General features: G+C 44.3%; 2 protein-coding genes across 2 annotated transcripts in view; one reads left to right on the top strand and one right to left on the bottom strand.

The window, feature by feature from the left end:
• The window catches only part of LOC102305804, a 9,207-nt gene extending 8,421 nt beyond the window's left edge, over nucleotides 1-786 (bottom strand). Inside the window, exons 1-2 of the mRNA XM_042216997.1 lie at nucleotides 775-786; nucleotides 559-684 (exon numbers count right to left, since the gene is read on the bottom strand). Coding sequence (XP_042072931.1) covers nucleotides 559-684; nucleotides 775-786 — 138 coding nt within the window. The remainder of the gene's footprint in view (nucleotides 1-558; nucleotides 685-774) is intronic.
• Nucleotides 787-2,824: 2,038 nt separating this feature from the next.
• LOC121813304 (HLA class II histocompatibility antigen, DR alpha chain-like) lies at nucleotides 2,825-8,837 on the top strand (the record flags this gene model as incomplete). Its single annotated transcript, XM_042216996.1, is given in 2 exon segments — nucleotides 2,825-3,093; nucleotides 8,669-8,837. Coding segments are annotated over 2 exon segments (400 nt in total), but the record flags the coding sequence as incomplete, so codon positions are not given.
• Between the last annotated feature and the right edge of the window lie 2,784 nt (nucleotides 8,838-11,621).

The following is an 11,621-nucleotide window of genomic DNA, read 5'->3' as shown; positions in this document are numbered from 1 at the left end:
TGATGTGTATTTAAAATCTGTGTGAACTCTTTAAAAGTGTCTTCCACATGCACCCACTCGCCATAGTTCCTGGTGGAGAACAGCTGCTCTAGTGTGTTTTGCTCCCTGTAGTCGTATGAATGGCAAACTACACTCGCTGGCAGCAGCATGGGCACACTGAAGCTTTCTTCTGACATTTTCGCTCTCTAGTGTCATCACCATAGTCAGAATAAATAGCATTGGAGATAACGGGCACCCCTGATGAGTGATCAATAGTTAGACGTCTGTCTAATTCCTGCTTTGTGTCTTCTGTTCATGTCGGGAACTGAAGTTCAGATGGATCGACTGATACTTTCCTCTCACTCTGCATTTCCTTCATTCTCCAAGAGTTTTCTCGCTTTCCCTCCTTGGTCATACTAACACTGCCACATTAGGCTTTTTGCTGATGCATCAGAAGAGAATTTATTATATTCAGTTCTCAAACGTAACAATTCACTTTGATGAGCTCGATGTTAAGTTGTTTTGTGGAGCAGAAAACAAACTCCCGATCTTGGAGGTTCAGGAATCAGATAAGCACACCTGTGTTGGTTTGGCTTTCGAGGTGTTAGGGTGCAACTGCTGATCCTCGGCGCCGTCCCAGAGACCACACAGACGCAGCTTCTTGCTTCGGACGTGGTTCTCCAGGTCGTCAGTCTGATTTTCAGCCTCCTCATCACAGAAACACATGAACATTAGACCGGAGCATTCGGGGAGTGAAAGCAGTATTTCAGCCTTTAAGCTGAACTAACGTTTTACCCTCCTCTTCATCGTCTCGTCTCCCTGCTGTCAGAGACACGACACCCAAATGAACCTCTAAGAGATGATGTCATCAGTGACCAATCAAGAACGAGAATAGATGACAGACACGTGCTACAATAAGTCGTAGTTTCCCTGTCACCGTATTTTAGGAGTGTGAAGCTATAACGTTATTTTAAAAACTAAGCCGAGCCTGAGAGTCGTGGTTGTGGTGAAGCAGAGAGTTCTGACGGCCCGGACTCGCCCCCCAGGTGGAGCTCTGCACAGCCTGAGCCAGCTCACACACTCAGCTACACCTCTTAGTTTACATCAGCGTGTTGATGTTTGACTCCATCCACCAACACGAACCTGATGTAGTTTACTCTCATTTTGAGTAGATCAGCTGACTCTCAGATCACAGCACGGGAGATGTACGTCATTAGCCTGCACGATCGACACAGATGACAAGAGATGAATCCTGACCGATCCTGGCACCTGTCAAGAACAGGAAGGTGGACACAGAACGTATTCCAGGAAAAGCTGGCAAATGATTGTTTGGTGTTGAGTGTTGGAGACAGTATCTGTGTGCAGAGTGATGCTGAGCAGCATCAGGACATTCACAGTGCTGACAGTGAAGTAGCTGCTCGCCCTGAAGTAGACGATGAGCAGCAAAGTTTGCAGCCAGCTGAGGAACAACATCTAAATAATCTGCAGCCTGTGATCTGAGCACAGCACATAATGATCGTGCGTCACAAAGCTTTGCTGAACAAAAGTGTCGTCACTTTTGTTTTCTTGCAGATTATCATCGTACACGTGAGCTCTGCTGATCTCTCCACCTTCTTCTACTTCTTGACACCTTTAAGTGACATCATCCAGGTGTGTTTGTGCCGATGCCCTGCCTTGCAGGTGTGTGTGTGTGTGTGTGTGTGTGCGTGTGTGTGTGTGTGTGGTGTGTCGTGTGTGTGTGTTGCAGGTATACCCTGGAAAGGAGGTGCCAATGAATGTTTCAGGCTCTGTGATGAAACATTTCTAATCAGGACGAGACACAGAAAACCATTTTAAAAGCAACATGATGAATGTTTCAGGCTGCTGTGATGAACTTTCTAATCAGGCCGAGACACAGAAACCATTTTAAAAGACAAATAAAGCTTGTTTTATTTTGAAAATCATCAGAGGGGAAACTGATGACGATAAACATTATTGTGAAGAGTCTATAAATACTGATGATTGATTGGAGCTGTCTCCAGCTGTTTGTAGATTGTTTTCCCTTCAGCTGCCTGGATACTGATGACATCAGGAGAAGAATATCAATAAAAAAGCAAGAGAAGGCTTGTGACCTCTGTGATTGGCTACTCTGAGTTAGTGCTCAGCTGCTGCTACACTTTCAGTCGGTTCACTCACACACACACACTCACACACACAGTTTAACGGTCAGAGAGCTGCTGATGAAGATGAAGGAGCTGCTCCTCTTCCTCTCCTGTGTCCTCTGTGTCTCTGCCGATGGTGAGTTTGTCTCAGTAAACTCTGGCAGGCCGGCAGCAGCTTATTGATCGGTGTTTCATTTCAGGCCTGCACGGAGACGTTCATATAAACGGGTGTTCAGACTTCGATGCAGAGGACATGTATGGACTGGATGGGGAGGAGGTTGCCTACGCAGACTTTAACAACCACACGGAAGTCTACATGCTGCCTCCTTTTGCCGATCCTATGGCTTACCCCGGAGCGTATAAACAAGCTGTGACTGAGCTGAAGGTCTGCAGACACAACCTGAAGGCTCTTGGCGCGGTGATGAAGGACTACCCTTCCAATAACCGTAAATACAAACATTTAACGTGTGTCTCACCTCACCTGTGTTTACCTGAATGATCAGTCCGATCAAACACAGCCAGTGAAGCAAACTGATTAAAGATATGAAATCATTCCACCGTAAACACATTTAGAAACTGACATGTTTCTATTTGTGTTTCTATTAAAGACCACATTTATTTTTCTTCATGTCCGCTCTGATGGGACAGCCAGCTGAAGCTCTGATCCTCTGCCTGATGTGTTTGTGCACAGATGTTCCTTCAGCTGTGATGATCTACACCAGAGATGAGGTGGAGTTTGGAGAGGAGAACACTCTGATCTGTCACGTGACTGGTTTCTATCCTGCTCCTGTCAACGTCTCCTGGACCAAGAACAGACAGAAGGTCACAGGATCCAGCATCAACGTTCCCTATCCCAACAAAGATGGGACCTTCACCCAGATCTCCAGACTGCAGTTCACCCCACAGCTGGGAGACATCTACAGCTGTGCAGTGCAACATCTGGCCCTGACAGAACCACTGACCAAGATCTATGGTGAGAAAACTTTATTTAAACAAAAGACTGAGGCCAGTGTTCATCAGAGCAGCTGGATCTGATCTGATAGTTTGACACCATGATTTTTGTCACACATTTTGGAGCCAATATGATCATCGTATCCCACCAACGATGGGAACAGAGTTTAACACACTGAATCATATGAACAGTAAGTAAGAACATACAGAGAACAGCAAGACGACACAGAGCAAAGCAAACTGTGGGCTGTAGAGCCTTAAGTACAGACAGCAGAGCAACACAGAGACAGACAGAGCAGACGTCTCTGTGGCTTCTCTTTATAGGGGCCAGTAACTCCACCTCCTACTGCTGCTGCAGGGTAACTTTCCACTCGTCCTCCAGCCAAAAACAGCTGGTGCTGGGTCAGGGGCTGGTCAGGGGCTGGTCAGGGCTCTGGATCAGGGTTATCTGCAGCTGGGTGCCCTTTGATGAACTCTTTGCTTTGCCTTATCACAATAGGTCACGACACAGTCAAACGCCACATATTAATCCTAGTTGTTAAATCTCGCAACAAGCAGAATGCATCAACAGGTGCTCTGACAGCAAGCGGCATAATCTTATGATAAACATGTTAATAATAGTTGACCTAATTATACAGGTTATATAGTATTGTAATGATCGTTAAGGTGACTTTACTGTGATGTGTTCAGTATCTGTTACAATGTTACCACCTTAATAACCCACGGTGAGGGCAAAACTACTTGAAAGTTACAGTATATATGTTCACTGCACATAGATATATAGTGCATATAGTTATATAGGTATACTTTCCCAACATTCCCCTGGTCAACCAATTTAAGACAAATGAATTCCTGTTCATGTGCAAAGCAGACGACACAACATCCCTGAAAGAATTCTCAAGAAACTTAAAACGAGCCTAATTATAGGAAAATGAAAATAAGGCATGAAACATACCAGTACTTCGAACAAATCTCAGTGTGAGAGTGTGGGCTGTGAAATTCCTTTGATAGCTTCAGGGTTATTTCTGGAGTTCCACAGGGCTCAGTGCTAGGACCAGTTCTGTTTACATTACACATGCCTCCTTTAGGTAACACCACAATAGGCACAACATACCTCCGTCATGCAGATGACACCCTCCTCCATGTATCCAACACACACCAGTCAACCTGCAGGAATGCCTCCAGAAACCAAAGACCTGGATGACCTCGAAACATTTTGCTCCTACATTTAGATAAGACTGAGTTTACTGTCCTAAAAATCCTTACACATATATGGTATCTAACCAGATACTTAGTCTGGATCTTTAACCAGGATCTGTCCTTCAATGCACATATTAAAATATGAAGACTGCTTCTCCCATTTTTGCAATTCATCTCTAAAATTAGAAATATCCTGTCTCACACGTGACTGAAACATAGTTCATGCATTTTTACTTCCAGGCTGGACGACTGTCATTCTTTATTATCAGGATGTCCTAAAAACTCCCTGAAAAGCCTTCAGCATGAATACTGACAGGGACTAGATGACACAGTATATCTCTGTCATCCGGTCGGGGGCAGGGATAGCTCAGTGGGTAGTGTGGACGCCCCCACTGAACGGCTACCCTGAGGCACTCCTGAGGGTCCCTGCACACTGCTCCCCGGGCACCTGATTTTTCTGCTGCCCACTGTTACACTGAGTTACATGCAGAGAGAGTAATTTCCCCACGGAGATCAATAAAGCATACGTTATTAGCATGACAGCCTTTGTTCTTACGGTAAAGGAGCCATTGAAAAGCTAAAGCAGCTGTAATAGACTAATCATACACATTTACACAGACATGCATGAATTTCAGTTTACAATCATACAAAGTTCCCTAATTGGACCTTGTTACATATTTGGGTGGTTGACTCTGAGGCAGACAGTTTACCCTGTAGATTGAACTAAGACCTTACAAACGTAAGAAGCACAATGACAACATTCAACAATTACACTTAACAACCCCATTTCCCTTAATTTGAAATAATACATGTAACTGAAATCCTTCTGGTTTGCACCGTAATATCAGCACAGACAGGAGCTCTGAGTCAGCAACACTTTAAATGAGACAGTGAGAGTGAGGAGGTCCGACAGATGTTTGAGGATGCAGCTGATGGCAACATCAATGAACTCTGTCATTATATATTGGAAAATGCATGGACGATATCATCACTAAAACCACCGTCTGCAAATATCCAAAGCAGAAACCCTGGTAGATGAGAGACATTCGCGCTCAAGCTAAAAGTGTGGACCTCTGCCTTTAACTCCAGGGGATCTGATGCATATGAAAGCAGCCAGGTACGACCTCCAAAGTTAAAAAGGGGCCAGAAAGGACTACAGGGACAAATGGAGTCCAGCTACCACAGCTTTGACCCAGGCGCTGATGAATGGACTACGCTGCATCACTGACTACGAGAAGGAACAACACGTCAGTGTCAGCCCACTGCATCTCTCGCAGACGAGCTCAACAACTTCTAGCTCGTTTTGTTACGCAGACAACAGAGAGCCGTCCTGTACCCTCAGGAGCGACAGTGAGGCTGCAACTACTCTGAAAACAGAAGCTGTGAGATGGTACTTTCAAAAAGGTCAATCTTCACAAAGCTCTGCAGGACCGGACGGCATCCAGGCCGGTTACTCAGAGGTGTGCCAGACGAGCTGGCAGGAGGTGTTCACCAACATCTTCAACCCTCCCTGAGGCAGTCAGGTGGTCCCCACTCCCTCAAAGCACCACCATCATCCCCGTTCCTCAAAAATCAGATGGTCTCCTGTCTGAAATGCTACCGCCCTGTTGCACTGACATCCGTCATCATCAAGTGCCTTGAGTGGCTGGTCAAAGGTCACCTCTGCTCCTCCCTCCATGTTACATATCTGCAAAGTTTGGCATGAACGCCAACATCCCTCTAAATTTCTACAAGTCAAGACTCGAGAGCTTGCTGACGAGCTGCATCACAGTTTGGATACAGAAGCTGCTCTGCCAGCAGCAGGAAGGCACAGAGCATCACTGGCACGAGGCTTCCTGCCATTCAGGACTTTATCCCCAGCGTGCCTCGAAAGCACACAGCATCATCAAGGACCACAGCCACCCAGCACATCAGATGTTCTCCTTGTTACCATCTGGCAGACGTTACTAGACCTTCAATAATATTCTAATGTAAGAGTGTTAATAATGAATATGTCTTTATGATCTCCTGTTAATGCTCACATGTGGCCTAATTCCTGTTATTTGTTCTTTTAGGATTATGAGTGAACTTTATTGTCATTGTTGTCATACCATATTCGCTTCCGCTTATCCTTTTCAGGGTCGCGGGGGGCGCTGGAGCCTATCCCAGCTGTCATAGGGCGAGAGGCAGGGGTACACCCTGGACAGGTCGCCAGTCTGTCGCAGGGCTCAACACACAGGGACAGACAACCATTCACACTCACATTCACACCTAGTGGCAATTTGGATTATCCAATTAACCTATCCCCACAAGTTGCATGTCTTTGGACGGTGGGAGGAAGCCGGAGTACCCGGAGAGGAACCCACGAAAACATAATACGGAGATAATGCAAATACAGTAACAGGGCTGGAGCTCTGGGCTTTAATCTTGGAGTTTGTTGGGAGGGATCACTGATGCAGCTGCTTCATGTGGATCCACTGCAGATATGATGGATAGTTAGGTGATAGTTGTTCCCCTCCTACGCCTGCCGACCCTTAGTCGTCGTCCTCCGCCTGACTCCTCCACTCCACCTTTGTGCAGGCCCCATCGCTGACCCCGGCCTGCGTACTGCCGGTGTTGCTCCTCCACAGGCTCTGGCCTGCTGATCTGTGTTGTACCCTTCAGTTGGTGAGCTCCTTCATCTGTGAGCAGTTATCTGTTTTCCTTCATGTCAGGAGAGTCGTTATTGCCAGTGTGTGCAAACATCAGTTAAGTAACTGTTTTCTCTTCCTGTGAGCTCCACCTCTTCTTACTCTCTCTTTCTTTAACTTCCTTTTCCTCTTGCTTACATGTTTCCTCTTCCACAAACTGGTCTAATCACACTCTCCAGTGTGTGTGTGACTTCCTGCATCTCTTACTTTCTCATTCTCAGTTCATTCCTTAAACATATAAAGTGCAATTTGCTTCTTTTGTTGAGCAGTAAAAATCCCTCTGATGTTGTGGGACTCTCAAAAACTTAATTCCTGGTTCAAGCCTGACACTCTGTCAGTGTTTCATGCTCCTCTGATGCTCTTTGAAATGTTGTTTCTATTTTAGCTATAGAAGAAGGATTGCACGCAGTCTGACCAGCATCAAGGCAAGTGTTTCAGTTACCACTGATCTCTTTATGATCGTCTCCCACACAACACCTAACTGTGCTCTTTACTGTCCCTCCTAAGACCCTCCTCTCTCTCTCTTTCATGGCATTGTCTAATCTCTCTTTGCTGTTTGGGCTGATTGGGACCTGATGAGTGTAGAAACAAAGAATACCTGATCTTTTTAAACCTGATTTTTGTTTCTGAGAAAAATGAGATCCACATATGAGGACATTTGTTTTAAAGGCTGATCGAACAGTGACAGTTTAATGTCTATAATGGTCCAGACAACCTAAGATGTGATGTCACATATGTGGAGGTTAATCAGCTATTGTAGTGATTCAAATAACTTGATCAGTTCTGCATCACACAGCTGTTATTCCTGTTTTTCTTTTCCCAGACAGATATTTCTGTTCTTTGAATTTAAATGGTTCTTTTCCTCTAAAATGCTCAAGTGTAGCTACTTTGCCTTCATTCCTACTTGTTTGGGAAGAGCTGTGATCCAGCTGTTTGAGTGTATTTTAATTTCTTATATTATATTTGGAGATGTGTTGTTTCCATTGCCCTGATCACCTCCTGTGTGTATTTAGTGTGTGTTTCATTCACTCTTTGTCAGGTCGTCTGTGTATTTCCCCTCCATGTCATGTCACAGTGCTCATAATCACCATAGTTTTTCATAGTTACCTCATTCTTGGGGCTCTTCAGGTTGTTTTGTTGCTTTAACTAATTTATTATTAACACCCATATAAGATTATGCTTAAAATGAACGACTAATGTAAAAATTGTGTTTTTTCTTTATATATGTTTGTTATGTAAATGTGCTTTTATTTCTTCACTCCACATAAAATGTAAAAAATAGTTGTTTATTGTCTGTTTACAATTCAAATTTTAACTATTTACATTTTTTGTTTCTTTGGGTCTGGGTTGGTTCGGGTGGATGTGGTGGTGTACTGCATGCTGCTGTAGATGCAGCAGCAGCAACAGTTGCAGACACACTGGCACCTTCATTAATATCACACTCAACTGACTGTGTTTCATCTTCCCATTGCACTGATGGGTGGGCAGCTGTCAGGAGCCTGTGCAGGTTGTGGGGCGGCTCCATGTGATATCCTCTACACTCTGGCTTTGTGTTGTCAACAACATTAAAATGCTTCCAGATTTGGCTTTTCTTGGTGTCACTTAATGACCCAGGTGTTTAAAACATGTTCAAGAGTCTGCGTGAAAGTTACAGTGCACATGCTCAGTGCAGGTAGATGTAGATGTATATACAGTTAATGTTCATGTTCTCTGTGTTTGTGTCTCCAGAGGTGGAGGCGTCCGCTCGCTCTGATCCAGGTGTTGGACCCTCTGTGTTCTGTGGAGTGGGTCTGACTCTCGGTCTGGTCGGTGTGGCTGCTGGAACCTTCTTCCTCGTCAAAGGAAACGAGTGCAGCTGATTGGCTCACGGTGACTGATGTCATCATGTTTACAGAGCTCTAATCAGTGTAGTGTCTGTAGGCTTGTGTGTGCAGAGTTCCCTGTAATGAGATAGACTTTGTTCTGGTTCTACCTGCCTCAGCTACTGCTTAATAATGGAACATCTGTATGAGCTGTGCCGTCAGCCCTGTGTCAATAAAGTTTAACTCTGGAATTCAAAGCAAAGCTATTTTCAGCTGCTCTCGCACCACCAGCAGATTTTACCTGGACTCTGTTCCTGCCACAAAAGTGATGAGACTGAGATCAGTTTGATGTGACCTCAGTGTTCATAAACAGCTATGATGTGTCTTTGTTTACCAATCCGTGTTTCAGATTTTCATATATCAATAAAGTTTAATGACAGATTCTGTGTGTGTGTGTGTATGGTGTGTGTGTGTGTGTGTGTGTGTGTGTGTGTGTGTGTGTGTGTGTGTGTGGTGTGTGTGTGTGTGTGGAGTCAGACTTTGAGCTCTAACAGAATGAACGTTAATGATGTCTGAATTTGTCTTTGCAAACACAAAGATGTCAAACTAAATCCTGATGAAGACTCTGCTGATGAAAGCAGGTGAAAGAAAAATCAGTGAGTGTTTATAGAAATGAATCTAACATGTTTATATTCCAGATGTTTTAATATCTGGCATTTAAATTTACTCTGAATATGGATAAAATCTCATTCTGATTTAATTCAGTTTAATTTCTACAGCACAAAATCACAACAACAGTCAGCTGAAGCAGCTTCATATTGTGATGCAAATACTCTTCCATGACGCAACATTAATACGAGCTGAGGTTCATCTGCTGCAGTCTGACTGGTTTATAAATGTGAATCTGAATTTCTCTGCTTGAATATTTAAATGCAGATTGAAGGTAATGTTAATGTAACAGTGAAATGTGATCCAGCTGCTCTGAAGAGCTCGCCATGATGACATCACACTGTGGCGTCCACGCAGGAACATCAGCCACACACGAGTGCCACACACCCACAGAGCTGACTGTAAATCTGATCACTGTTACAGGTTCATTGTTACAGCAGGTCTGACTTCAGTGTTGGGTGCAGATAACTATTATACATGAATATGTCTCCATGACTGCAGACTGCGACTGAAACGTAAATGAAAGCAGGTTTTCAGTTTGCTCCGCTTTCAGAGCTTTAACGGACAGAAACACACGTGGGGGTGAACTATGAGCTGATCCCACAGTAACAGATGACGCTGTGGTCATGTGACCTGACTTCCTGTTTCTCGAGCAGCTCTCCGTCAGACTGAGTCAGTTTGTCTGGAGAACTTAGAAACATGGCTTCATCCTTCCTCTGCCTCCTCTTCATCAGCCTCAGCACAGCAGGTACCATCAACACGCTGACCAGTGATCACTAATACACTGATCGGTGACATGATTCGCCCTCGGTCTGATGTTCTGTTTGTTCTCAGATGGATTCATGACTTACAGACTGTCTCGCTGTGACTTTAACTCCACTGAGCTGAAGGACATCCGGTTCACCGACTCTTACTATTACAACATGATAGAGATCATCAGGTTTGACAGCAATGTGGGGACGTTTGTTGGATTCACTGACTTTGGAGTGAAGACCGCAGAGGCCTGGAACAATATTCTAATATGTGTTCGATACCACAACCTTATGTCTAAATCAGGTGAGCGTGCGTGGTCTGTGTGACATCATCAGGTGTTCCTGCTGACCTCACTCTGAATCATTTATGATGGACTCACAGCTGCAGCTAATTTTGATGATTAATAACTTTAATAAATCATCGATCACCGAACATAAGACGCCAGAGAACGACTCTGACCTGCGGCGCCCCCTGCTGGTGACACAGGCAAACTGCAGCTGTTCCTCATAACACACTGATTGTGATATTATTTTTTTAAACTCTTTGAGCTGAAAAATCCTCCACAATTGTTTTTAATATTTCCATATACATATTTTAACAGCACGGAGCAGCCTGACAGGTTAATTATTTCCTTCTTTTCTTCTTATTCATTTATTTTACATATGACAAATATGAAGCACTGATGTCTGCAGTTCATTTATTGGCTGTGACCTTCACAGCTTGTTTAGCAGCTTCACACCTGCAAACATTTACAGCTCAGATCTATGACTCAGTGTAACAGTGACTGCTGTTATTTAATCTGTGTGTGTTTCACTCTCTCAGCATCTCTGCAGTAAAGTGAGCTAAAGTGCTGAAACAGCTGCTGTGCTGACCTGACTGATCAGTGAAACGTAAACACACACAAGCTGTGACTGTGTAACATCAGAAACAGAGAGTGCAGGGGAAGCTGTCTGATAGTGCCAAGTCATCCTGTGTGTTCTGCTGTTGGGTTATAGATGGTTCGATCTACGAGTGCACCTAAACACAGCATGGATGTTGAACCACACGAGCAGGCTGTTTACAGCAGTAACTTCCTCTCCAGAGTGAGACGGTGCAACCTCAGAGAAAGAAACGTGTGAGAAGTTTCCTCCATCAGGCCGCAGCTCTTATCTGTGTGACTGGTTACAAATATGATAAAAGAAACAGGCAAAGCGCCCCCTGCAGGCCCCGGATGGTACAGTCTGATCAAAGTGCCTTCCATCGGGGCCTCGATCACAAGCTCCTCCACCGTTGTTTGCAGCCCACAGATTTACACCATCAGCTCTTCCAGTTCAGGTCCTGTCGCCTAGCAACCACCACCTAGAATGATAATGTAAAACGTTCATTAATCAGAAGCTTCAGAGTTTTGACTTTAATTTGTTAAAATTTTTAAATCGAAACATATTGTAAATCAAATAAACGTATCTATCAAATATATT

This window comes from Haplochromis burtoni, unplaced genomic scaffold (assembly GCF_018398535.1).
Source record: "Haplochromis burtoni strain Fernald_Lab_line unplaced genomic scaffold, NCSU_Asbu1 Contig_1448, whole genome shotgun sequence".
Classification (NCBI taxonomy): domain Eukaryota; kingdom Metazoa; phylum Chordata; class Actinopteri; order Cichliformes; family Cichlidae; genus Haplochromis; species Haplochromis burtoni.
Note: the sequence above shows the minus strand (reverse complement) of the source record. Positions and strands in the feature narration are given on the sequence as shown.